This window comes from Hyperoodon ampullatus, assembly GCF_949752795.1.
Source record: "Hyperoodon ampullatus genome assembly, chromosome: 19".
In the NCBI taxonomy this organism is placed as follows: Eukaryota; Metazoa; Chordata; class Mammalia; order Artiodactyla; family Ziphiidae; genus Hyperoodon; species Hyperoodon ampullatus.
In genome coordinates, this window is record NC_136932.1 from 56,540,907 (window position 1) to 56,568,785 (window position 27,879).

Below are 27,879 nucleotides of genomic sequence, written 5' to 3' on the forward strand. Positions count from 1 at the left end.
TCAGAGGCTCGAGTAATAGCTGTCCACCCACTGAGCAAGTCCTCGCTCCACCAGCGACCGGTTTATCAACACCACCTAGGAGAGAAAGGTCTCTGGAGAGCATGGCCACGGCACCAGGGACCACTTCCCAAGCCAGCGTGGGTTCCCCCCTCACAGCCCAGGCTGCCACTCACTGTAGGCGCCTGAGTCATGGGGTGGAAATTTGATTCATCTTCTGGGCCAACAGGGGATTCACCTACAGGTTCTGTCGGCATGCAAATAGCCTTTCCAATAGGCTGAGGAAATCTAGGCTTTGGTACCAGGAGATGAAGGAGAAAACCCAAATGGACCAGGTCCAGGAAGGCTCACGGACATTCTGTTGTGGGGACTGTCACGTGCACTGTAGGGTGTTTAGTAGCATCTCCGGCCTCTACCCGCTAAGATGACACTAGCATTACTCCCAACTGTGGCCCCCAACAGCGTCTCCGGACGTTAAAAGGGAAAGAAGGCCAGGACTCACTTCATCCCCAATCACACTCCAGAGCTGAATCAGAGGGAGGCCGGTGGGACTGTAACTCGTCACCTGCAAACAAACACACACAAAACCCTCCACACCATGTTTAAAAGCTACCCCATGCACCTCTCCTTAAAGACCGCTGGCCAACCCGGGGTGTGAGGCACAGAAGCCCAGAGAGTTAGGCGGGGCCGGGAGGGACTGCAGATGCCAGGCAGGAGGCTCCTGAGACAGACCCTGTCCGGCCTGCCCCCCGCCCCCGCGCCCCCCAGCCACACACCTGAGCCAGCAGTGCTGCATTGCCTGTCATCTCGCTCATAGCTGCATCCGCCTCAGGTGAGAAGTGGTCATTATCTTTAGGAGAAGGAAAAGCAGCATTTAGACTCTGAGGCGAGGCACTCGTCACTCACACAGCTTGCAGGTGTTTTCCGAGCAGAAGACTTCACACACTCCCGTGGACTTAAGAACTCCATGGGGCGTAGCCACACCTACGCCAGGTTCAGAGCCCCAAGCCTCCCCGGGGCTCCAAGTGGGTACACTCGGGGTGCCTGCTGCATGCCAACCACTGGGGGACGGAGGGCCAAAGGGACAGAAACTCTGCCTTCAGCGGAAATACCACCACCACCGCCACTTATTTGGGGGCCGAACGGACTGAGCACGTTGTATGTGTCCTCACACCGAATCAAGAACACGCTTTACAGGCGAGAACACGGAGACACAGGCCCAGTGGCCAAAGGTCAACCAGCTCCCAGAGCGATGCAGGTGGAATTCAGATCCAGGCAGCTGGCCACACAGCCCAATTCAGGCAGCGACTCTAAGTGGGCAGGGCACGCAGACCACATGCTTTGTCAGATTATACAGGTCACGTCCTTGTACAAGGACATACCCAAGGCGAGAGACGGTGAGGACACGAGGGGCAGGATTAAGGTCTGGGAACGAACTACGTTCTGGTAGGTGCCTCCCTTGGAAGCCTCTCAAAGCTGGAGGCCTGGGTAGAGTCTAGAACAGTGGACCTGAAAGGGTGGTCCACGGACCAGCAGCACTGGCATCACTGGAGAACTTGTTAGAAATGCAAGTTCTCGGGCTTCCGCCCAGACCTATGCCATCAGAAGAGTGGCAGCAATCTGTGTTTGCTTAAGCCCTGTGGGTGAGAACAAGGGTCTCAAAGAGAAAGACCTGGGCTTCCCTGGTGGCGCAGTGGCTGGGAGTCCGCCTGCCGATGCAGGGGACGCGGGTTCGTGCCCCGGTCCGGGAAGATCCCACATGCCGCGGAGCGGCTGGGCCCGTGAGCCATGGCCGCCGAGCCTGCGCGTCCGGAGCCTGTGCTCCGCAACGGGAGAGGCCACAGCAGTGAGAGGCCCGCGTACCGCAAAAAAAAAAAAAAAAAAAAAAGAGAAAGACCTACTTTCAACACCTGCCTGCACCCCCCAAGCCAGAGGCCCCCCCTGTTACCTGACAGGGGCATCACGCTGTCCAGAAGGACCTCCGCTCCCTGGAACGGCAGGGTCACAAAGTCAGACCTAGAAAGGCAAGACAGGCACAAGCTGAACACGGACTTCACGGCTGACTCACTCTGGGCTGACGTTCACCTTCTGCTTAGCGCCGTGACCCCCACAACCCAGGGTGAAGCCACACAGAGGTACACACGACAGGCAGCAGGCCACAGCGCCCAGCTCGCCCTGCCGCAGGCCTGGCCTCAGAGGCGCTGCTTGCATCCCGCTCCCAAAGAGAAGCCGCCTCACTTTTGCCTAATGACACTTGGGGGAATTCTTCTACCAGACGGGCCTTTCTAGCTCCGTCTGGCAGAGGCGAGCATGGAGTTTGTTTATATCATACTCTGCTAAAACAGAGTAGGCAGCAGCAGGGAAGAATCAACCCACGTCCCAGGCTCCAGCTCTGCAGAAACCACACCCGGCTCACCGGATTTGCCGGAGCACGTCTACTTTCACTCTCTTGTATCCACCGTAGTCAACGTAGCGAATCTCGACTTCATTGGTCTCCTCGTAGGAGGCCACCACTTGGGCTCGCCACCAGGCACCGTCCATGCCGGGGGCAGCGCAGATGACCGTTACTGCGGGGCAGGACAAGAGCATGTGCAAAGGCCTGGCGCAGGGCAGGGCGACAGCAAGCATCCCCCAAGGGAAGGGCTTGGCCCGCCTCACATCTGTGCCGCCCAAAAAGCTACCCAGACCAAAAAGTGTTCATCCACATCTGTTTACTCGGAGACTTACTGAAGCCAGAGGTAGACACAGATTAATTGTAATAAACCAAGTAAATTCCAAAATTCAGGGAATAGACCAGCAAATCTGCCTTATACTCTTTAAGGGAATGTCCCAGAAAAAAAATCGAGAGCCTTCAAGTGCAGATCTCAGTGGCTGGTTGCTAGCACCTGCTCTGGCCCATGACACCTCAGATGGAGGGCTCATCAGAAGGCTCCCAGGCCTAAACCCCACTTCTTCTGGCCTTTGCTTCAGGAAGGTACTGAGAGCACTAATGCCCGGGGCAGCCAACCAGGCCAGAGAGCAAGTGCCCCCAAGTGTCGCCAACCGCACCCTGGGGTAGCAGGGGTGGGGGCCTGTGACACAGCTGGCCACACTGTGTCCTAACCCTTAAAGGCAGCCCCTGGTGCAGTCACCTCCTGGCCTCCAGTTTGGTCTTTACTTCTGGGTTGAAGCAACATCAGAGAATCTGACAAAAGCGAAATCCTTATTCCTCTAAAAGAAAAACCATAAAAAATGCTACCGAAATTTCAAAGGTTTTCCTCACGCCTTAAAGCCCTCTAGGGGCTCCAGGTTAGGAGTCCCCGATGGGGTGGGTTAGAGACACGTTTCGATAGTCGATTCCCGCTAACGAGGGCAACAACGGTAACAGCTCCCGCGCAGGGACCACCTGGGCAAGTCACTGACTTTCTCACCTGTCGACTAGAGATGACCCAACCCACCACAGGACTTTCTTGCACTTGGGGATCTTCTATGGGACCTGCATCTGCATCAGGTACTGTGCATGTTTAACACACACAGTAGCCAACTGCAATTCCTAGATCAAGTGGGCATCAGCCCCACTCAACAGGTTAAGTAGCAGAGCTGGATCCAAACCCAGGTGCCAACACTCTACTCTGACCCCTTTCCTCCGTCAGCCGATGGAAACGCCATATTGGGCTAGCCGGCAAACTCAGCCCAGCACACTCCAGGCCAGCAGCAAGAACCCAGGGATGCTGTTCCCATGAAGGGCCCAGAACAGCCTCCTCTCGGTCAAGACCAAGGGCAGAACAACAGGAGACCCCCAAAGCTTCTCCCCAAGCCTGGTCAGAGCCCAGGTTCCCCTCTGACCCCCAGGGCAGCACTTACTTTCCACTGGGGTGGGCAAGGTGGGGATTCCAGGCTGCGAGTAGCAGAGGTACATCTGCTGGTCCAGGCTGCGCAGCGCGTGGAAGGTCGGGTGTGTGTGCTGCTGCACAAACAGGTGCCCAGCATTGACCTGGTTGACCACGATCACCTCCACCGTGATGCCATCCGGGAGCATGAGCTGCAGAGAGGAGAGGGGTGGTGAGCACGGCAGCAACACTTCTCATGTCTGGGATGAGCACTGAGGCCCCAGGGCAAGTCTCGGAACTAGCACATCTTTGAAAAAGGCACGACTACCCAAAGCAACATGGCACCCAGAGGCTGACAGAGGTTCAAGGAAAACTATTTTAGCCGTGCAGCGTCTGGCTCCACTATGGCCCTTGCCCTGCAATACCACAAGTAGCCACCAGAGGCGGCCTCAGCTCAGCTGGGCAGAGAGGCTCCCAGGAGCCAGCTGTGGATGGAACGTCCCGCCTCCCACTGGCCTGGGCACAACTTCCCTCCCTCGCCTCTTCAGGAGTCTATAAGACCCAGGGAAGGCAAACAGGAATGAGGTGGCCACTGAGAACAAGAATAAGAGGCAGACCGGCCCTCGGACCCCTCAGCCGGCTCCCTGGGGCCTGCAGCTGACCCCAGGAGCTCCGGTTTGACAGCATCTCTCTGCTCTGCCTTTCTACCAGCAAGCAGAGGCCTGAGGTCAGGTCCACTGTCAAGGTCTGCACAGTCCGAGTCATTTGTTCTTCTCGACTCTCCACAGACATCCTCCCAACTCATTCCCACTCTGGGATTTGGAATGCAGGTTTGCTCGGTGCGAGGTCCCATGTTAAAGACCCTAGAAGAGGCCAAGACTGGTCTCTCAAAAACAGCAACAAAAAAACTGTCCTTAAGGCACTAGCTTCCCTGCTACTAAGGCATCATCCGGGCGCGCTGGACACAGGCACAGTACGGCGGCTACTCCACCTCCCAGCCAGGCGGCCCCAAAAAGAGCCTCTGGCTGAGAGTTCTGTGCCTCCCCCCGCCCCGCTCCCGCCCCCGTCCTCTCAGTGCTGCTGGCTGAGAGGCACCTCTCCAGTCCCACCCAGCCACGGAGCACAAGGGGAGGAAGCCTTACCAACCACTCACTCACTTACTTAAATAAAGAGTGGGTCTGTGGTCGAACCTGGTGGGAAAAACCCTATGATTCAGAAGTGAAGCATGGAGTGGGGTTCAGCCCCCTCCCAAATACCCATGGGAAAGGAAAGGGACATTCACCTCTTCCCGCAAAGCACGAGGGTCTTTGGAGGGAGGAAGATACCCGCCCCTGAACAAAATCCAGGGAGGCCGTTTGCTTGGAGCTGCACACGCACTCCACGTGCGACATGCAGTGTTCTCGGCCTTCAGAACCCTACAGCTCCACTCCCGGTGAGACGGGGCTCAACAGGGCTGGGGGCACACAGCAGGGAAGGGTGACAGGCCCCAGAGAGCCTGCAGCCCCAGCACGCAGGCCCCCGACGCGCCCGCTCCCCCTCTGCCAGGGGTTCTTCTCCTTTGTGACCCAGGAACCTCCCGTGAGGCGGGAAGGCGAAGGGGGGCCTTCGCCAGGGCCACCGCTGGACCTGGCTCAACCAGGAGGAGGGAACGACGACACAGCAAGAGCCCGTTCGAGCCCCAAACGGCGGGTCCCAACCAGGTCTCAGAGGTGACCCAGGACACGGCACCAGCGCTAAGGAGTCCCGAGCCAGCCTGCACACACCCAGTCTGGACAGACTGTAATCCTCTCTAGGCAAATGCCCTGAAAACACAAAGGGTGCCCAGACGGCAGAGCCGGGGGAGAGTGGTCCTTCCAAGCAGGGACCGAGAGGCCTGTGGCTTCCTACCAGCACTCCGGCCCTCAACCCGACCCAGAGAACACAGGCTAGAAGCAGGACTGACGGGTGGAGGGCAGAGGTGAGAGGGCACGGGCATCAGTGTGCTCCCGGCCTTCCTGGCCCTCGGTCTTGGGAGTCTCCTGTTTGGGGTAGGTTGGGGGAAAAGGGCACAAGCAGCCCCGGCCCCCAGGAGCATGCTCACCCAGGAAGTCACTGGAAGAGAAGGCAGCGCCAGCGAAGGCAGTGGGGGAGCGTAGATGTTGGTGAGGTTCAGTTCCTTGAACTTCTTCCCAATCAGGCTCAGTGCCTTGTCCACGTGATGCTGAGAGCCTGAGTGGTGTGTGGGGAGCGGGACACAGTCACAGGGGTAAGACACACAGCAAACGTGAACTCAGGCACACCCCCCACTGCACGGGACTTTCCCTAGAGTTCAGGTACATCTTTAATGTGCCAAAATGCCAGGCCTCGCCTTAGGATGAAAGGCAGCTAAAGAAGCTTGCCGCCTGTTGACCTTTCAAACGAGACCTCTGTTTTTTTTTGCGGTACGCGGGCCTCTCACCGCTGCGGCCTCTCCCGTCGCGGAGCACAGGCTCCGGACGCGCAGGCTCAGCGGCCATGGCTCACGGGCCCAGCCGCTCCGCGGCACGCGGGATCCTCCCGGACCGGGGCACGAACCCGTGTCCCCTGCATCGGCAGGCGGACTCCCAACCACTGCGCCACCAGGGAAGCCCGAGACCTCTATTGTTGTGACTACGCTCAAGGTAACAGGAGCCTAGCAGACAGGGAGGCCTGGCCTTCATCCACCATCAACCCAGGACCCCTGGCCTGCCCCTGAGTGCCCACGCCTTTCCTGACCAGAAGACCAGACTCGGGGTGGGGGGGGCCCGAGTCTCCTTCAAGCACCATTAGTGGAGATGAGGGTACAGGGAAGCCCCACGCCCTTCACCTAAGGGTGAGAAGCAGGGCTTCCCATTCAGAGACTTAAATGCCGAAAGGGGAGCAACTGGGACTCAAATGCTTCAAGTTCCTTACATTTCAGGTGAGAAAACTAAACACAGGGCAGCAGCTGCCACTGACCTTCTATGTGGCAGATCTGGATGTTCTGGGTGTACGGGAGGGTTGAGATGTAGATCTTGGCACCAGACGTCTGCTTCAGAAAACTCACATACCGTCCCTGCTTGCCAATCAGCCGACCAACCAGGTGCTTCCAGAGAGAAAGAAAGATTGAGAACTCAATGAGAGATCAAGTCCCTGCATCCCCAAGACCTGCCTTTGTTTTATACCAGGTCAGGCTGGAACGTAATACCTGTTAACACGTCAGCACTCACTTGTCAGGCACGGTTCTAAGCACTTACATTTACTCAGAGTAAGTGTATGAAACAAACAGCATGTGTTTATCACCATTTTACAGTTGAGGGAACAAACCCAGAGGGGTTAAGTAACTCACCCAAGCTCACACAGCTACTAAGCAGGTGAACTAGGCAGTATGGTTCCAGGCCTCGGCAGTTTCCATTTCATCCCCGACAGTGGGGCCCATATTCAGAAGCTGCAAAGGCAGTATTTTCTCCTCCCAGATCCACACTATGAGATGTTTCACTAGCACAAAGTTTGATTTACAAGTCGTCCACCCCTCCAAGTCTGCTCAGGTCCGAAGAAAAGGCTCGATTTGAAAATAAAGGTCTATGAAAGAACCCTTGGGCTCCAAACTTAGCCACAATGTAAGACGAGCCCTGAAACATTCCCCAACGACCCCACCCCGAGGAGCCGCTAGGGATATGGTCACTCCTCACCCAGAACTGCCTGGGTGTGCCCTTTGCAACCACTGAAAGAGAAGAGGGCAGGACTGCCATCAGGGTCACCAGGAGAAGAAACAACTGAGGGAGCCAGAACCGCAGGGCAGAGCAGCCCCCTGGACCCCGAGTTCAAAGCAGTCCAAGTCTCCACCTCGGTGGGAGGCTAAGAGCCTCAGGAGAATGCCAATTAGTTCTGAGCCCCAGAGACAAACATCAAGATCAAGCTAGTAAGATGTAAGTTAGAACTAAGAAGCTAGAAACCACTTAAGCACCCTGGAACTGGGGGACTGGTGAAGTAAATTGACATTCACACAATGCATAATGCAGTTAAAATTACATTTTCAAAGAATAACACAGGAAAACGAAATTGTTAAATATTTAAAAGCATGAATTAGAGCAACATAATCTTAGTTTTGTTTAAAAACCACAGGGTGCAAGATGAGAAGGAAATAAAAGTCCTCCCAGTCCCTCTCGGGTGTAGAATGAGAGCTGATTTTTATTTTCTTCCCACACTGCTACACTTCTCAAGCCCTCCAAGATACAATTTATGCTGTGCTCAGTTATAAAACACACTTTGCGTCGGAGAGCATGAGCAGAGCACAGTGAGGGGACTCCTGGCCGGCCCCTGCCCTCGGTCCGGTCTTGCTGGCATCTCCAAACAGATCTGAGCCCCAGAACCACAAGAAAAGCCCCAGAGCTGGAGAGCAGGCCTGCGAGTCGGAAGAGGACGCTCCTGAAGGCAGCTGGAGGGATTCCTCTCTGCAGGAAGCTCTCTGGACCCCGGCAAAGTGGAGCGCTCCCATCCCTTCAGCCTCTGGCTCCCTGGGGGCTTCTTCCGGTTTACGGCCCCTCCCTCAGACCCCAGACCCCTGCCCCCAGCCCGATGACGCTGCGCCTGGGGGCACCGAGAGCTCGCAGCCCTTACCTTAGGCACCTCGATCTCCCAGACGGTGAGGTCGACCTTCTTGGGATGGGAGCCTGCCTGGGCATTCTGGAAACCGTCAGGCTTCCTGAGGCCACAGCAGCTGTCCACCGAATCCATGCTGTTCCCGTCCGAACCTGCAGGGGAGGACGCAACACGCACAGACACCAGCCAGAGCAGCTAATGACGTCCGACGCCAAACTCGCGTTCCTGGGAGGCCCTCGCCCCTTGCCCCCTCCCTCAAACCTGGCAGGTGAGCGTCAACTCGCAGTCCAGAAGGCTCAGAACAGCCCCAGTGAAAGGAGGCCTGGGGGTGCAGAGACACCTAATTTTAGCCTGTCACTTACAGTCCCACTTGCTTAATTGGCAGCCGCGCCCGGCACAGCTGCTGGAGCAGAGACAAGTGGTGAACTACGAAGAGAGCGACGCCGGCCCAGGAAGCGGGGGTCCACGGAGGCGAGAGCGGGCCAGCAGCTCCCACGGTCTCAGCAGCTGGAAGGAGGTCCAGGCCCCCACGGAGACCAACCCGTCACAGCTGGTCCGCACCCTTCCAACTATGCAGCCCCTCAGACGAAGGGCCCCTGGTCCCCAAGGCCCCAGGCCTGGGCACACAGGCGGTGGCCTTCAGCCAAGCAGAGCTATAGAGAGAGTCCTCCATCGCCCTTATCCCGGACAGGGCCCTGCCAGAGAAGGTGACGGAAGGAGGCCCCCCTTCCCTCTGCTTAGGCCTGACTCGTGCCCCTCTGAATGCTCTTCTGGGCCCAGGGTGGGTCTTCGACCCCCGCTCAAAAACCGGAGCGAAAGTTTGGTCCCGAGAGGAGAGAGCGGGAGCGGGACTGGCTCCGGCAGGGGCTGCTCCAGTCCCGCGCGGGGTGTGCCAAGGGGCCCATCACAGAAACACGGGGGCCAGACCAGCTTCAGAGAAGTGGCTCTGGCTTCAACACGGAAGGCTCAACTGCCAGAAGGAGATCACTCCTCAGAGTCTACTAACTAGGTTATTTTCCACACGGTTTCTCCAAACCCTGGACGGACACGGTCCTCTGCCGAGCAATCCACATGCTACCTGGATGCCGAGGAGGCAGGCGCTGCTGCCAGCTAAGGACGAGTCACCGTAAAGTGACTCCTTCAACCCCGGGGGCTCAGACGGGCTTCACGCAGGGAACACCACCCCGTCGGAGAAGCCTGCTTAGCCGACCTGCTAGAACCGGAGGTGGCTGACGGCGGGGCTCGGCTCGTACACGGCCCCCAGCCGCTGCCCGACGGAACAGGACGGGCCTGTCACCCCAGTGACACCTAGAGGCGACTCCAACCACACCAGGACTCCGGCAAGGCCGGCTCCACTCAGCTGGGTGGTCCCTGGGCCACTCGAAGCTTTGACTTCCTCGCGCCCAAGGCAGGGCTGCTGCGGGAGAACGCTGGAAGGCTCGAGCCTGGAGCCGGGCACAGCTAGTGCTCAGTGGGTGGCTCCACCATGCTCCCACCTGCCATGCCCACGCCTCCCCGCTCACCACTCTCTCCCCTGCAGCCTGGACACATGTGAGTAGCTACTACAGTCAAACTGGAGTCCGCATGGTGAGGCTGAGGGGCAAGAGGCAAAGGGAAACTCCTTTATTCCTAAAAGATTTTCACCCATTTTAAGATGCTTTAAAATAATTTTAAAAGATTTTAACACCCCTGAAGTTGGGTGCATCCTACGGTCTCTGGCATCCTACACTCATGAGCAGCAGCATTTTTTTTTGCTTTTAGAGGTACACACAAAACAGTAGTGTCTTAATCAACAATGGCATCTTACAGGTGACAACCTGGAGCGTGTGGTACACACCAGATGCTGCTGACAGCAGTAAAATTCCCAAGAGTCCCAACCTTCCTGGAGCCGAAACGGTAGGGAGTGGCTCCAGGACAAGCAAGCTGGATACCCACGGAGGGAATCCACGGCCTCTTTCCGTGAGATCAATGAAAACACCCCAGGCAAGCTGCAAAACCGGGGACAGGAGCTGCTGCCCTGTACGTTAGCGGTCTGAACTGTCTACGCTGGGGTCAGCACTTGAAAAACCCAGTGGACACTTCATTACCAAAGTGCCCCTTTCCCGGGGGTGGAACTGCAGCTGCCCAGAAAGGAAATGGCTGAGGTTCTCTGCGAAGGAATAGGTGGCAGCAACACGCAGGAAGGCGCGAGCCTCCCGCAAGGATTCAAGGCTGTGGCCATTCTCTGGGCACTTACCCCGAAAGAGCTTCTGGAGAAGGAAAGCAGGCGAAGACGTGGGAACAAGCACGTGATTAAAAGGAAATAAACCGTTAAAAAGCTTACCCATCCTCGGTACTCAAGGGAGTTAACACTGAGGAGGCCTCTCCTTTTCAGAAAAAAAGCTACTACGAGGTTAGCGTTTAAGAGAGACACACACACTCAGGTTAATGGGTGAACCCAACTTTGAGCTGGTTCCTGCGGAAGGACTGGGAAGGGTCCCTGGCTGACGGACCAAGTGACAGTTCCCGTGGCTTTGGGGTTCAGGGCAGCTTAACTTCGCAGTTACCCACCAGCTCTATGCTGTACCCCGACTTTCTGCAGGCCGGCTGAGACACAGCACCGAGGAGCACCCTTACTTGCACAGGGAGCACAGGCAGGCCGGCTGCCTTTCCCGACCAAATAAAGGGAGACCCCCCTGGTCCTCCGAGGGACACCCCAGGCCCTCCTACCTCCCGAGTGGTCCGCTTCCGCACCCACGGTCCATCCGTCCTCAGCCCCCAGGTCCGACAGCTCCCCTTTCAGCACCCCGTTGCTGAAGGGCACAGTACTTTCTGGCAGCAGCGGGGTGGCAGCCTTGTCCCTGGGGCTGGAGGTGGTCTCTGTACAAGAGTCTTCGAGCCCCGAAGTGCTGACGGAATCTGAGCACTGCCCAGAGGAGGCCACGGAGGGGACACCCTGGCCGTTGTTGGACACGCAGGGGACACGAGCGGCATCTTCTGCCAGGATGCCTGCCTCGTCCAGTGACTCTCCGAGGGAGGCGGCCGGTGGAGGGCAGCGGGCCAGGGACACGTGGTGCGTGGAGTTCTTTGGCTTCCTGTCCTTGGTGGGGCTGGACAGAGGGCTGGTCAGGCGGCTCACGTAGGTCTTTGGTGGTGGCAGAGCCTCTGCCGGCGGGTCCGCGGAGGGGAAGGCGGCGTCCACCGGGCCCGTGGCTGCCTCCGCTGTGGCCAGAGCAGGCTCCGCGGCATCCTGGCCCGGGGCAGTTCTCTGGTGGGCTCGGGCACAGCTCTCCTCCTTCGGCCCCTGGAGCTGAGCGGCCGAGGCCTGGTGCATCCGACCCGCGATCCTGCCCATCCTGGTGGTCAGCACCTCCTCGGTGGCCTCCAAGATCACTTTGGAGATGATCTGGAAGGCAACCTGCTCGACCTTCTCGTTTCTGTCCAAGGTCTCTTCCTTGCCCGGCTCCCGGCTGAAGTCTCCGTCCCAGCCTGTGCTCCCCCTGACCCGGGGCGCTGGCGTCTCGTCGGGCGCCGCCGGCTCCGAGTGGGCCGACTCCGCGAAGCTACTCAGCAGCTTCCCCACGGGGTCCCCGTCCGCCGCCAGCAGGCTGCTCCTCCCTTTCTCTCCCCCTCCTCCCAAGGGAGCCAGGCTGGGGGCTCTGCTGCTCGGCACCTCGGGGCCCTGCTCCCGGGACAGGGGACCTTCTTCCAGCACGTTTTCTCCCACCACCGCGTCACCTGTGCCTTCGGCGCCACCCATCTCCCTGGTCTTCTCCCCGGGGCCCACCTTCTCCGCGGGGGCTGCAGACTGGCCCTGCCGGCGCCACCCTGCCGGCCTGCCCATCACGGTCTCTCGATTACACACCTCAGCTGCTTCGTGGGGGAACGGAACGCCTTTTGGGGACGGCAGGGGACACTCTAGAGGAGCAGACTTGGCTTCGTCACCCGTCAGAGTGAGCTCCACCCTGGCACTGTCCTCTTTGCGTGGTCCTGGTCGAAACCTCGTGTCCGCGGTGTTGGGAAGGCCGCCCGAGGACTCTGATCGCCGGTAGGCCGGGTGTGCCCGCAGCAGGGCCGGCGGCTCCACAGGGGGCTTGCTGGCGGTGGGGAGCTCCCTCTCAGGCGGCAGGGTGGCACCGGGGGGCGGGGCCGCCGCTCCGGGACAGGGGTCCTCCACGGGGAGCGCTTCCTCCGTGGCAGGGCCAGCCCTCAGCTTCACAGCGCTGGCCCCCAACTGTTTGTTGTGGCTGCTGATGTGCTCTTTTTTCCGAGAGAAAAACCACCACCAGCCGAGGAGCGCCAGCACTCCAGGCAGTGCCAAGGGGAAAAGGGAGCGGAACTGGATCGCCATCCTGGAGGCCTGAAGTAATTATACCTGCGAGAACAGGAGAGAGAAAGGGATGCTATGAGAGCCAGGTAAGAGGATCCTGATACGACTGCACAGCAAAGACAAACAGGTTACGGCAGAGCCTTTGCTCCCCGTCTCTCCCTGACCCTGGAAGGAGCACCCCTCCCTCTCGGCACACCCAAGACTCTGCGTGATCCTTGGAGGTGGGAGGGCAGGAAGACACACCTCCCCCCACTTCTGCTCCCTCATCCATGCACACCCCCTTGAAACAAGCTGAGCCTTCTCTTGAAACCAAATCCCTTCCTGCATCACTTCCTGATGCCAAATTCTCCCTATGTTCCCCCAAGGGACTAGTTATGTTTAGTGCTTTAGTTCTCTAAACTCCCAGAACACTTATCTATTCAGGTGGTGTTGGAGTATTTTTAAATACCAGTGGAATCCACTTGTACACGTCCCTCGCGTGCACCCCCAAAATCATGAGTCAATGAAATAGTAGTTACGCAGCAGTAAAGTCAGAACAGAGGATGAGTAAGATTTTTAAAAGGGTACGGGAGGGCTTCCCTGGTGGCGCAGTGGTTGCGAGTCCGCCTGCCGATGCAGGGGACGCGGGTTCGTGCCCCGGTCCGGGAAGATCCCACATGCCGCGGAACGGCTGGGCCCGTGAGCCATGGCCGCTGAGCCTGCGCGTCCGGAGCCTGTGCTCCGCAACAGGAGAGACCACAGCAGTGAGAGGCCTGTGTACCGCAAAAAAAAAAAAAAAAAAAGGGTACGGGAGGACTTCGTTGGTGGCACAGTGGTTAAGAATCTGCCTGCCAATGCAGGGGACAAAGGTTCAATCCCCGGTCTGGGAAGATCCCACATGCCGCGGAGCAACCAAGCCCGTGCGCCACAACTACTGAGCCCACGTGTTGCAACTACTGAAGCCGGCGCACCTAGAGCCTGTGTTCCGCAACAAGGGAAGCCACTGCAATGAGAAGCCCACGCACCGCAACAAAGAGTAGCCCCCGCTCGCCACAACTAGAGAAAGCCCGCACGCAGCAACGAAGACACAACGCAGCCCCCCCCAGAAAAAGGATAGGGGATACTCCAAGGTGAGGGACCAGTAAAACACACAGTGGCGTGGAGATAGGGTCATGTTTGAGAGTCAAGTCGTTTAGTGGGCTCGATGAGGGTCCTGCACCCGCTGCAGAGTCTGGACTTTTTCCTGTAGACAACGGAGAACCAGCTTTGGTCTGCAAGGCACACACACCAAACTGTGTTTCTAGCTTATTCTGGGAGCAGGACAAAGAGTATCAAGCGAAAGAAAGCTGAAGACCTAGTCCGTTAGATCCAGGTAAGCAGAAGTAAGAGCCCAGAGGAAGGCGGTAGACACGTAAAGGAGACGGGGAACTGTTTTCTTCACCTGTAAGATGGGGACACACCTTGTAAAGGATGGCTGGTATAAGGTCACTTGAGATACGCGTTAATCCTTGTAAAGCAGGGTTAGCTCTCATTAGAGGTATGTGACAAACTTATTCTAGAATACACACTTGTATCCTCTGCCTCCCATACAGCAAATTTTATTCTGTCTGCAAAAACTGTAAGTCTTCTTAAAACCAAAAATCCTCCACTGATATGGTGAATTACTCCTTAATTTGGTTTGTGCTTTGTTGCAGAGATGAATGTAAATGCTTTAACAACTCTTATTTACTTATATCAATGTTTAATTTACTTATATCAATGTTCTCGGGAAAAACCAGAGCACAGAGTTCCCCAGGTGGTTCTAATGTTCAGCCGAGGCAAAAAAAGTTCAACCACTGCAAAAAAAAAAAAAAAAAAAAAAAAAAAAGTCCTGGAGACTTTGCTTCTCAAAGTGCAGTTTATGGACCAGAAGCACTGAGCATCACCTGAGAAACTGCTATAAATACAGTATCTCAGCTCTACCCCAGACCATTTATCAAGGCCAGCAAAGGACTCACAAGCAACATGACAGCTTGTGAAGGAATCTAGGAAAAGCGTTCTCCTCCAAAGTGAGGGGGTCGGGGAGGGGTGGGAGGGGTCATCTCCAGAAACTCCTTCATCTGTAAAGATAAACCTTCTGGCTAATATTTGAAGATGAAGCAATGGGATTGGAAAATACAAAGCAGAGTTAAACGATGGCCAGGGCTCAGAAGACTGTATTAATCCCTTCAGGCAGAAAACTTCAATGATGCTACCTTAGAGCTTCAGATTCAAACACGGAACCTCACTAGATGCTTTCCCTTGCATTGCTTAATCCTCAACCACCGGGTTTGGAATACGTATTACCATCCTAAACGTTAAAATAACTCAAGGTCACACAGCCAAGAGGTTGAACTCAGGTTCTACTCCACATTAAATCTAGAACCCACTTTAACGAGTCTGTGCAGACGAGGCGCTGTACAGGCCAAGGGAAGGAGAGGTTTGCACCCCTCTTAACACTTGATGGCCCTATTTTTTGACCCACGTCCTCGAGCAATGGAAATAAGAACAAAAATACACAAATGGGACCTAATGGAACTTCAAGGCTTTTGCAAAGGAATCAATGGATAAAGGATTAATCTCCAAAATATACAAACAGCTCATGCAGCTCAATATCAAAACAACAAATAACTCAATCAAAAAATGGGCAGAAGACCTAAACAGATGTTTCTCCAAAGAAGACATACAGATGGCCAAGAGGCACATGAAAAGATGCTCAACATCACTAATTATTAGAGAAATGCAAATCAAAACTACAGTGAGGTATCACCTCACACCAGTCAGAACGGCCATCATCAAAAAATCTACAAATAATAAATCTGGAGGGTGTGGAGAAAAGGGAACCCTCTTGCACTGCTGGTGGGAATGTAAATTGATTCAGCCACTATGGAGAACAGTAGAATAGAAAAACAGAATTACCATATGACCCAGCAATCCCACAACTGGGCATATACCCTGAGGAAAGCATAATTCAAAAAGACACATGCACCCCAACGTTCACTGCAGCACTAATTACAGGTCATGGAAGCAACCTAAATGCCCATCGACAGATGAATGGATAAAGAAGATGTGGTACATATATACAGTGGAATATTACTCAGCCATAAAAAGGAATGAAATTGGGTCATTTGTAGAGACGTGGGTGGACCTAGAGACTGTCATACGGAGTGAAGTAAGTCAGAAAGAGAAAAACAAATATCGTATATTAATGCATATATGTGGAATCTAGAAAAATGGTACAGATGAACCTGTTTGCAAGGCAGAAATTGAGACACAGATGTAGGGAACCAATGTATGGACACCAAGGGGGGAAAGGAGTGGGGTGGCATGAATTGGGAGATTGGGATTGACATATATACACTATTATGTATAAAACAGATAACTAATGAGAACCTGCTATATATAGCACAGGGAACTTAACTCCTCTTTGCTGTACAGCAGAAACTAACACAACACTGTAAAACAACTATACCCCAATTTAAAAAAACAAAACACCTTGATGACCCTACCCTATGACCCAAAAATCCCACACCTGGAATCTTTCCTTAAAAAAAAAACCACAGGCAGAGGTCTATGTAAGAGTGCTCACTGGGGTATCATTTGAACCAAGACTCAAAGCAATGGCTGCTAAATCTATTGTAGACTCCATGGTGATACCAGTTTTGGAGAATGAAGCTGATTCTCATGTACTGACATGGAAAAATTGCCATGATACAGAAAATAAAAGCTGTAGACCACTGTGGGTATGTGATGTCTATGTCCACATAATCCCATGGAAAAACTGGGAAGGATCCATGCCAAGCCTTTCAGCTGTGGAAGAGGGGAAGGTTTGTACATTGAGCTTGTATCCTACAAACCTTCCCAAACTTGTTTGTTTCCTTACCTGCAAATAGAGATAGTCTTGCCTTCTTCCTTTTGGAAAGAGAGATCTTTAAATTTCTTTAACAGAGATTCTCCAACTTGGCTGCCCATCAGCATCACTCGGGAAGCTTTTAAAATCTCACAGTGGTACCCAGATCAATTACATCGGAATCTGAGGGTGAGACCTGGGCATCGGATTGTTTGTTTTTTTTTTTTCAACCCGGGTGATTCCCATGTGCAGTCAAGTTGGGGAAATCACTGTTCTGTAACAACCTGCACACACCCGCAAAAAGGTGGTGGTAGATTATGGAGATTTGCTTTCTGTTCAGTGTCCTTCACATAAAATAAATAAATAAAATGAAATTTGAGAAGGAAAAGAGGTTATGGGGGGCGGGCACACTCAGGATAAGGCCTGTTATCAGGAAATCAAGTCCCACCCAACAGATCACGTGCAAAAGCAAGTGGGGCTGGGGTCTGAACACAGGTTTTCTTCTCGTCTGTAAAGTTATATTCTAATTCCTTATTATTCTAATCCCGTTTCAGCAGGGCTTATAGCTGTGATTCCCATAGTATTCTAGCAATTCTCTGCTCTCAGGTAAAAGATTAAATGGAATGGGATGGAGAGGAAGAAACAGAATCCTATGTCTTAACTACCCATAGGGGGCAGTCTCCTCACTTTACACACCAAGGACCCAAGGCCACAGACACGTGTGTGTGTGTGTGTGTGTGTGTGTGTGTGTGTGTGTGTGTGTGTGTGTGTGTGTGTGTGTGTGTGTGTGTGTGTGTGTGTGTGTCTGTCTGTCTGTCTGTAGGGGGGAGTTGCTACCAAGACATAAACTGCTTCTCAAAATAGCTGGAAGAAGCCCCCCCCCCCCGGAACTAAAAGCCGATCACAGGGGTCTGCTCTCCGGCAGGTGTCCCCATCTCACCCCCAAGATCACAGAAGTTGGCTACACTGTAATAAGGCAGAGGCCCAACACAAACCCCCAGTCTCGCTTTGGTTCTGCACTCCAGGAGATCCACACCGCGACCCAGACCACAGCCCACGACGTCCCAGGCCTCCCCTGCCACCTCATCTGTTCCCTTCCCAGTCCTAGTTCAGACTGAACGCACAGAACCAGCCGCCTGGGGCCATGACACGTGCTCCCTGGCTGCTGCTCTGTAGCCCAGGGACACCGCTGCCACTTGCCCACCTAACCCTGCCAGCCAAGCTCAGTCCCCAAGAGACTGAGGCTCAAGCCCCCAGATCCACCATCTATAGCGCCCCCCACCCCCCCGCCCCCCAACAGGCTACTCAGCTAATGACAGCTCAGGAAACACTTCCCGCATTTCCAAGCCAGACAAATACCCCGTTGTTGTGCCAGAAGGGCCTCAGAGAAGGCGGGTGATGCTGCCACCGTGAAGCAGTGTCACCCACCCCACAGGACCCTGAATGTCCCACCTGATCCCAGGGCCCACCACTCACCCCAGGGACTAGAGCTGAGGCACCAGGAGCCGCTGCCTCTACGTAAGGAGCAGCAGCGGCCCCTCTTGTCCACGCCCACAGGGACGGGAACTGCCCGACAGGGAGAGCTCCAGGCGCTTGAGAAAAGAGGTGTGAGATCCCCAGAAAGAAGGGGAACACAGGGCTCGTTCACTTTTAGCAAAACCAGGGGATTGGGACTAGTCCAGGAGCCAGCGCCACCGAGAACAGAGCCAGGAGCCGCCGGATCAGCAGACACCCCACCCAAAGGTGGCGGGTTCAGGAGGCTAGTGGGTTTCACCAAGGGCGCGGCGGCCTGGGGGCAACTCACGGGGAGCCCCACTTCTCACCAGTCAAGAAAAGTCCCTCAGTTCCTCGGCCCCTCAACTGCGAAGGGCCCTACCTGAGCCGATTCCCTCAGACAGACTTGTGCATCGGTAAGGCGCCGTTTCCCCTGCTCTAGCCGGTCTGATAGGCCTGGACGGGCGGTGCAGGATGCACCCACCTTCCCTGAATCCTGACGGTGCTGCCTTCACGCGCACACACAGCTGCAGCCCTCACGAGGCCCACTGCTACCTTCCTTCTCTGGGCACAGACTCATGTATGAGCTGCTCTCTTTGCCCTGGTTTTGCGTGCATGTGGGTTTTTTTTTTTTCTTTTTTAAACCTGAACCTCTAAAGAGGTTTGTAGTGGCATTTAACACTGGAGGTCTAACGGCCTTCACACGCACTCACTAATGAAGATGGCCTCCTCCCCCAGGGCCTCCCACCCCAGGCCCAGGACACTCAGGCACAGGAAAACCTTGCAGAAGAATGCAGAGCCGGCCCTAGCATTGGTGGGGAGGAGACCTGGCTATTTTGAATCTGGTGGCACTGAATAGCTGCCTGCTTATTTTTAGCAGGTCCATTTGCTGGGAAATAGATGCAGGCTGGCTGGCTGCCCAGTGGTCACACAGAGCTCAAGGCAGGCACGTGCTACAGCCCCACAAGGCTGCAGCATTCACCTGGTCAGTCCAGGTTCTAAAAAGATTTCTTCCTTCTCCCAGAGGAGCAGGCAGCTTCTCAGAACAGCTTACCTCTGGAGAAGTAATGGTCTCACTTCCAAGCGTGATGACCAGTGCAGTCACTGCAGTCTAGAGCCTTCTGCTAAATAAGAAGGCAAATCTTTGGGAGATTTACTAAACAAGAAAACAAAGAGTGCTGGTTCCACTAAATCAATGTGGCTGTGGTTACTGTGGAAAAAGAGCTGCATGTGATTAATGATGGGGGAAAAAAAAAATCGATCCTAAAACAAGAGCTTAGGGGGCCAAGAGCCTTACAAGTCCAGTGTGGGCTTGGGCCTGGCCAGTGAAGCCAGGTCTACTCTGTGATCCGGGTCTTAGTCGCGGCATGCAGACTCTTAGTTGCGGCATGCATGCGGGATCTAGTTCCCCGACCAGGGATCGAACCCAGGCCCCCTGCAATGGGAGCTCAGAGTCCTACCAGTGGGCCACCAGGGTAGTCCCTACTCTGTTCTGAGTGGACTTTTAAACACTCTCCAAGAAATCTGAACATTTCTTCCATTATTCCAGCGTTACCTATTCACTTTTGATGGAAGACGGTCCCTGGGTGTTCACCAACAGGGGGCGGAAGACAGCCCATCTCTACAGTGTCCAGCACATCAAATTCTTGCTAAGGGGCTTCCCCTCTTGAAGGGGGCCTTCCAAGGACAGGGAACAGCTACATGACTCAGAACCTAAAGCCTAGCACTTGCTGCCACTGCATTCAGGGAACACCGGCAGGCTGCCGGCTAGGCCCATGTCATCCCCCACCTGCCCCCCACCCCAGAGGAAGGCCACATACACAGAGGTCTTTACAAGACTACAAGGGTGTCTCTGGGTTTCTATAGGATGCCCTTACCCAATTCCTCATCAGGTTGAGGTTCAGCGCATACCGATACGTTTAAGTCGCTGCAAGAGAACGCTTCTGGCCACCAGAAGCTCACAACCCGGATGGAGTAATCTGTCTCTCACACACAGATGCACCAAGCTGAGCCTGACTTCAGAAGTGGGCAAAGAGAACACAAGGAGGCTGTCTCAAAGAAGGCCATGATTTCCTTAGGTTGTAATGGTGGGCTAACAGCATAAATTAAGGTTCTAAACCCAGACGCCTTGGGGGATGGAGGGGCAGCAGAGTACGGCAGGATGAGTCCGGGAGCTGGAGCTGAATAGCTGGCGGGGCCGGACAAAAGGTGTTCGACCTTTACTGTCAGGACAACGGGAAGGAGCCGTGGCAGCTGTGACACGGCCAAAGCAGAGCAGGTCGCAAGAGGCAAAGGCCTGAGCCATCCCCGAGGGGTGACTGCAGTCCAGGACTGGTGGCCACTTAAGTCACAGGGGGCTCCTGTAAATTTTATTTGATGTTAATTTAAATCTAAATAGCCACATACAGCTGGTGGCTGCCTAGTGGACAGCGCAGTGCTAGATGGTGTCCCCAAAGACCTGAAGGAAACATAAGAGCTGGATAAATGCTGCAATGGCCAGCGCCTACCTTGCTGAGCAGAGTCTGGTCCTGCCCCTGGGGGTGGGGGGATCATGGTGAGCTGGGCCACTGACCCTCAGCAGCATGGGTGGGGCCCAGGAATCACAGCACTGGTGCCATGCCTCAGGCAGTTGGCCGAGGATGGGCTGTGACACCCTAAAGATTCCAAATTAGCTCACAGTGGGGACTGTCCCCCATACCCTCCATTGTGATGGCCCAGCACAACGGCCAGGGGAGCTAGTGCGGCCAGACCAACCACACTGCCCGTTCTGGGTGGACCAGCTGTCCCACAAAAGTCACGGAACACTTCCAGTCTGCTTTCCGGGAGACCGGAGGCTTCGCCCAGTAACATCTGAGTGGGAGAACCTGCTCATTGAAGCCTTCTCCAACCAAAGCAGAAACTCGGGGTCCAGTACCTGAGCTCCAGGTAAGAAGAGTCAGAAGCAAAAAATCCCATCTGGACGTGGTCTCAAATTAAGAGCTCTTCCTCCTCCAGCTCCACTGAAAATTAAACTTCCACTTAGGAAAACTCGAGAAATCAGGGACCCACGCAGGGTTAACTGCCCAACCCCTCTCCTCCTCCTCTGACCAAACCCACAGCCATCCAGTCTCACTAGGCTTTAGATGATATGGGAAAATCAGTACCTCCTACAAAGGACTTCCCATTGCTTCCCTTGGGGGTAGGGATGTGGTTTTTAAAAACGTGAATGACTATGTCACATCCATCCTGCCCCTTATCCCTGGCTCCTGGCAACCTTCTTGCTTTACAAGTGAATTCTGACAGGTTTCTGAGGACAGTGATAGAGCAGGTGCCAGGAAACTGTTCCCAGGCACATGGAGTTCCCACCCATGACCACAGAACACAAGACTGCCCCAAAGGTATGAAGGTGTGCTCTGACCACAAGCTCACCTGAAAGCTAATAGGGGCGGCATGTGCCTTCAGAAGGAGTCAGAAAAGATGCTGGTATGGAGCAAAAGACCCTTCCCACCACCACCTCGGGTGGGAAAAGCAAAGAGGTAAGACAATGACTTTCCAAATGGCAGGCAGTGCAATATGACCAACTCAGAAATCACATGAAGGCATAAGGTAATTTCTACTCAACAAATATTTATTGGTACCAACAGGGTACAAAGCTCGGTGGGACACAGACAGGAATCAACAAACACACTGCCCTCTTTCAAGCCTTTCAATTTCTTTGGGGGCAAAACCCCCCAGTGACCTGTTCTCCAGTGGGCCTGGTACTGCCACCCTCTGCCACTGACCAAAAGTCAGGCAAATGTCCTGGCTGGGCCAGGGGGCGGGGGTAGGAACCAGGCTGCCAGACACCCCAAATTAGGATGTTCTAGTGTCCTGGGGTGAGAGATGAAAGGACGTTAGCCTTAATGGCAGTGCCGTGGGAGCCAAGGGGGCTGGGGTGCCCCATTCAGCATGTAGACTTTCATTCTCACCACGACTTGGTACCCAGGTCCAGATCGCCTCTCATTTCAACTACTCCTGAAGTAAAGCCTGGCCTTTTGCTGGTGTGGCAGGAGGGACCTGGGGGCCTGGTTGTCTTTGCCGTCTTTCCACCAACCCTCCGCCTTCAGCTGCACAGCTCCAACCCCTGCCTTCAAAGGGGCTTGTCCTTGGGCACAGATCAGCGTGCTTCCGGTTGGCTGCCCACCCTCGCACACTTTCTCACCAAGACGAGGGAGTAAAACAAGAAAGAAGGGGGCACCAATCCAGGAAGCAACACAAGAGAAGGGGAGAAGCAAGTCCCAGGATGCAGGGGAAGCAGAGCCAGGGGACCGGGGATGCTTCCCAGGAGCGACTCGGAACTGCTGAGTCTGCGCTAAGTTTAAGCACGAGAGGAGCTTCCCGGCAATCGACCCGCAGTGGCCAAGGCCCAGGGGAGAGTCAGAGAACTGGTGAGACATACACAGAAAACCAAGCCAAGGAAACAAAGGAAATTAACTAGGAGAAGAGAAGGGAGTGGGGAGACAAGAAAGGAAATACGGACTGCAGCCACAGCTGCAATATTTAGATCACAACACTGCCATGGGACCAAATGTTGGGTTACCTCTATACTGAGAGGATGAGGGGGGAAAAGCGTAGGAATGGGCCAAGTCCTTATCTTGCAGAGCAGAAAAACAAAACATAATATGTTTTAAAAGGAAGGAAGGAAAAAAAGCGGTATACTATTTAGAAATACAGTCAGCCCTCCCTATCTATGGATGCAGAACCTGAGGACAGAGACTGTAAGGGATTTGAGCATCCACAGATTTTGGTTATCTGCGGGGGTCCTGGAACAGATGCCCCAGGAGACCAAGAGTCAACTGTGTAGAGGTAAATGGCAGGGAGGACGGCTGCCTCTAGAAGAGAACAGGACAGGGTGGGGACGCACTCCAGGCAAAGGGCTGTTCTTTCAAAGCTTGGCAGAGTCAAAAGTCACATCTGTCTACAAGCAACGGTTTGATAGAAAATTAATACATTCCTAAGTATTAACTACAATGGATGCTCTACTTCCGTACAACTTTATGTTTCTTGTTAACCATTATAACAAATATGTATTAGCGCCCATTCATCTATGTACAAACTTATACTGCTTTATTTTCCCATAATAACTGATACCAATCTTCCTTCAGAAACCCCCAACTGCCCCGCTGACATACAGTAACACTCAGAAAGAGAACATGCTTACTGACAGCTAGACCCTTTCAGAGACAAGGGGTATGATCTCCCCAGCCCGCTGAGGTCTCGCCAGCATCAGGCAGCAGAACCCCCCAGGGCTAGCCATTTAATAAAGATTTTAATACCCACAGCGAGCCACAGGTTCCACTGGGGTGTTGGGGGCGGGGAGATGGCGGAGCCCTCCGGAAGCAAAGGTGGCGGGAGGGGTAGGGAGTCACATTTCGGATGAGATAATACCGCAAAGACGCTGGAACCTGCAGCCTCTCTCAACAGATTCAGACAGCTGAGCCCTAGGCAGCCCCCTGCACGTAATGAATTAACCATACTCCTGTGCACCCAGAATGGTACCACTTGGCAGAGTTGAGAAAGCCAATCACTTTCTGTGCTGTGTAGATTAAACGAGGAACCAGGCTGACGGAGGCCGGATCAAGTGTGCCCGGGAGGGGGGGAGGGGAGCTTTGGACAGGATGGTCAGGGAAGGTCTCTCTGCAGAGGCGGCAGGAGAGTGAACAGCAAGCAGCAGCTCTGCCAAGGTCTCGAGAGGACAGGGAAAGGAGAGGGGGAGAAGGTTCCAGCGGGGAGAAGACGTGCCAGCAACCGAAGGCAGGAGCAAGCCGGGCTGACTCGAGAGACAGCGAGAAGGGACGGCAAAGACGAGGCTGGAGGGCGGCCGCCAGAGACGCTGCGCGGCGTCACTGCGCAGGAGCCACGCTGGAGGTTAAGACCCGGGAAGACCAGGTTCACCCAACTCCCTCCAGAGCGGGGACCGACGTGCCCGAAGAGCCAGGGGGCTGTAGTTTCTGAATAAACAGAAGTTGACTGCAGCATCCACTCCAGGACACAGTGCCTCCGTGGCTGGTAGCAGGGCGGGCACCTACTGTGCGAGCCAACAGAGGTTCGCCCTGAGTTCTCAGCGAATGCATCTGCCAGGAAGCCCTGGGGGCGTCAGCCTCGGAGGACCGCAGCTAAGCCCTGACCCACAGCGCCTCCACACCCTCAAGTGAATCTGTCCCAATAAGGTGGCCCAGCCCCCCTCCGGGGTGGGGGTGTTGCGGATGGAGGACAGAGACAGACAGACACACACACACAGCCCCACAGAAGTCCCTGCCACTTCTCTGAATCGGACTTTGCGAAAACAACCTTGTTCTCCAGCCAACATAAACCATAGGCAACAGAGGACCTTATATGGCTCTAAGCTTTCTTAATCAGAAACAAGAGAGATGGGCTGGAGCTGGCAGCTCCAAGTTAGAGGAAAGCAGGGACAAGAAAGGGGGGAGAGTGGAGGGCGGCGAGGAAGACAACTTGGTTGTCAAACCCCCTTTTCGTACCTCTTCCGCCTCAGTGGCTTCCCAGTAAGAACTCCTGCTGAAGGGCATGGGTTTGCCTTCTCTCGTGGTTTTATTTTGGCTTAAGTCAGAGGATGCCAGTTATCAGGCTGCTGGGGATTCATAGTTTTACAGAGTTTTTAGTGGCCCGTCCTCAGGTTGGGTGACTTCCCATGAAGACAAAACTAACGTGATTTCCTGAGAAATCGGCTGCTGGGTAGTCCTTCCCTAGGACAGCAATCCTGACCTAGGAGTGCCCGCTCACTGGGCTGCCTCGGTCACATGCCTGCCTGGCCCAGGAGGCAGGGGTGGGTCCTTGCCACAGGTCCACATAGAGAAATCAGCCCAGGGACCTCGTAAGTGACCGCACACACATACACACCCCCCATGACAGTCTCTAGGGTGGCTTTATTCTCCTTCCTCCCCTGATTAGGAGAGGCAGCAGCTCTGGCACCAGGACCTGCCCCGTACACTGAAGCCACATGCACTTGGCCCTCCTAAAGGATACCACCTGCTAAAAATAGCACATGACAGCACATGCTTGGCTGGGCGGGCCTCACCAAAGTCAAAGGACAAAGCAAGGAGGTTAGTCTCAGCATGGCCTCTCCTCACTAGAGACTCACGCCCATCCCAGTGCAGCTCGGGGCAAGCCACTCCTCTCTCTCAGGAGAGGCAGGAAGGGGGGAGGGGCCGGAGACCTGTCTTCCCAGCCAAGGCTGGAGGGAAGCCGGAGGCGGGCGGGCAGGCAAGCATGCTGAGAGCTGAGGGCTGCGCTTGAAGGGATCCTGCTGCCTGCTGCAACAGGGAGCAAGCCAAGCTACTCTCAGGCGACGGCCTGTTGAGGCCAGGGGATGGTCTCGCAACCCTGTGTGACGTCTGACAGGCCACACTATTACTAGCCAGGGAATGAGTGACTTCAAGGCTGCCTTTTCAACCAGGTGACCAAACTAAGCCAGAGTCTTGAGAGCAGTTTTCCAGGCCCTAAGGCATGGTTACGCAGCTCGAAGGCACTGGATGGTTGCATAATTCTGATAAAACACTTGCCTTAAAGATCCTTAACTTCTGCTTCCTGTAAAATGATAACATCCAAAGAAATGGGATACAAACACCTCCCTCCTAGGGCTGAATGAGGCTGTAATGACCTAACAGTCTGACTCAGTTTGTGGGATTTTATTCTCTTAAAAACCCAGTTTCACTTTCTGGATGAGGATGGAGGGGTAATGGGGCAGTTAACAAGAAACAGCCTCTGAGCATGGAGCTAGAGATACTGAACCCTGATCTAAGCCCCAAGACAGCCCAGTCCTGTGCCCTAGGATCAGCTTACCTTCCTCAGGGCCTCCGCTTCCACATACACAAACTAGAAATTCTTTTTTTTTTTTTTTAATTAATTAATTTTTGGCTGCATTGGGTCTTCACTGCTGCGCGCGGGCTTTCTCTAGTTGCGGCGAGCGGGGGCTACTCTTCATTGTGGTGTGCGGGTTTCTCATTGCAGTGGCTTCTCTGGTTGCGGAGTACGGGCTCTAGGCGCGAGGGCTTTGGTAGTTGTGGCTCATGGGCTCTAGAGCGCAGGCTCAGTAGTTGTGGCGCACGGGCTTAGCTGCTCCGCGGCATGTGGGATCTTCCCAGACCAGGGCTCGAACCCGGTCCCCAGCATTGACAGGCAGATTCTTAACCACTGTGCCACCAGGGAAGTCCACAAAGTAGGAATTCTTAACCTCATAGGATTGAGAGAGAATAAAAAGGGAATAACGTGCAAAAACCCTGCTAAATTATCAGGTATACGGTAGGTACTCAGTAAGTGTCTGTTATGCATCTTCTGCTGTCGGGGTCCAAAAAAAGAGTTCACATTATATGCCAAAGGCCAGTCTAGCAGGGTTCAAACTACGCAGACCCAGGACTAGATGAGGGGCATCTGGAAATAAAGCGCACTCCCCAGAGCCGGCTCCACACCAACACTTCGGGATCCCCACTGGGGACCAACTCTCCCCGAGGCCTTTGGTAAAGCCAGGCCTCCTAACACTGAGATGGACTGGGGAGCAGAATGAAAATGACGCTTGACCGCAAGGTGTCTGCAACCTGGTTCAGCAGAGGGCTCACACTGAGACCTGCAGGAAGTCATCAGGTGAGTGAAGGACCAAACAGCAAGTCTCCTGACGTAACGACCAAGGCCAGTGAGCACTGGCCTTGGAGAACCAGCGAGGACTTTTACACTGATAAACAGGCTCTCAAGCCAAAACGGCTTTCCAAAGGCTTAGCGTCTGGCCCCTTCACTTCACACTCCCATCCCCAGACCCGTCACTACACTCCTTTCTCAAACGGTTTCATAATTGATCACTGCCCCCCAAGCTGGCAGACCGGAACTTGTTCTGAACATGCCATGGAGAGAGCTGATAAATAACTTGTCACCAAAGCTGTTGGGTTTGTGGAATATGGAAGACTAAGCCCAAACACATGATGCTTTACAAGGCGAGACAATGAAGCTTTTAGAGTTGGGCAAAGAACTAAGTCCAGTGCTGTCCAACAGAGCTTTCTGTCATGATGAAAATGTTCCAGAACCTGCACTGTCCAGTACTGCAGCTACTGAGCACTTGAAATGTGACTACTGTCACCAAGGAACTAATTTTTAAATTTTACTTAATGCTTTAAAAAGTTTGTATTTTAACTAGCTACACATAACTAGGAGCCACCCTACAGGACAAGGCAGCTCCAGACCCTCAACCCTAAAGACAGATTCAGGAGAATAAAGATATTGTAAAAAATAAAAATATTTAGTACCTTAGAGTTAAGTGAACTTCAAATGCACCTAAAACAGTGGATTGTCATTTTTTTCTTAGACTTTGGCTTGTACTACCCAGGCATCCCCAGCCCAAACACACCCTGCCTCCCATACACAGCCCTGCAGGCAACTCTACCTCCCAGCAGCCCTAAGGGGCTGACTAACTCCAGGGCTCTTAGGGGCACACTCTGAATGCCTTTGATGTTGACCGACCTTCTTTCACCAGCTGAAGAAACTAAGACCCTGAGGGCCAACAGACCTGCCTGGAACCCCAGCCAGGTTTCAGCCCTGAAAGCGGCACCCAGATCTCAACCTCCACTCCACCCACAAGCCCCAATCCAGGGCTCTTGCTAGCTAAACCCAGGGTGAAACAAGCCTCATCAGCCCTCAGCACTGCATACCTTTGCTTCCAGAACGCTTCTGGGGCCCTGCTTTGTTCCTAAGTACACGGGCCTCAGTGAGGACCGGCTAAGTGAAGGCAGCCAGGCTGTACTACCAGATGGGGACAGAATGTTTACTGTCAACGGCTGCAAACGTATCAAACGCGCTGTAGAAACATTCAAGCTGGCAAGAAC

The 27,879-nt window shown here is 54.4% G+C and overlaps 1 protein-coding gene across 1 annotated transcript; it reads right to left on the reverse strand.

The window, feature by feature from the left end:
• On the reverse strand, positions 1-26,166 carry AKAP1 (A-kinase anchoring protein 1; the record flags this gene model as incomplete). The annotated part of the gene is made up of 11 exons (XM_079726205.1): positions 25,853-26,166; positions 11,094-12,738; positions 8,403-8,536; positions 6,762-6,888; positions 5,887-6,014; positions 3,841-4,018; positions 2,414-2,564; positions 1,946-2,013; positions 774-847; positions 500-562; positions 1-75 (listed from the first exon to the last, which is right to left on the reverse strand). Exons 2-11 carry the CDS (start codon positions 12,712-12,714, stop codon positions 1-3), a joined length of 2,619 nt encoding a protein of 872 aa, XP_079582331.1. The 5' UTR covers positions 12,715-12,738; positions 25,853-26,166.
• Positions 26,167-27,879: the final 1,713 nt, after the last annotated feature.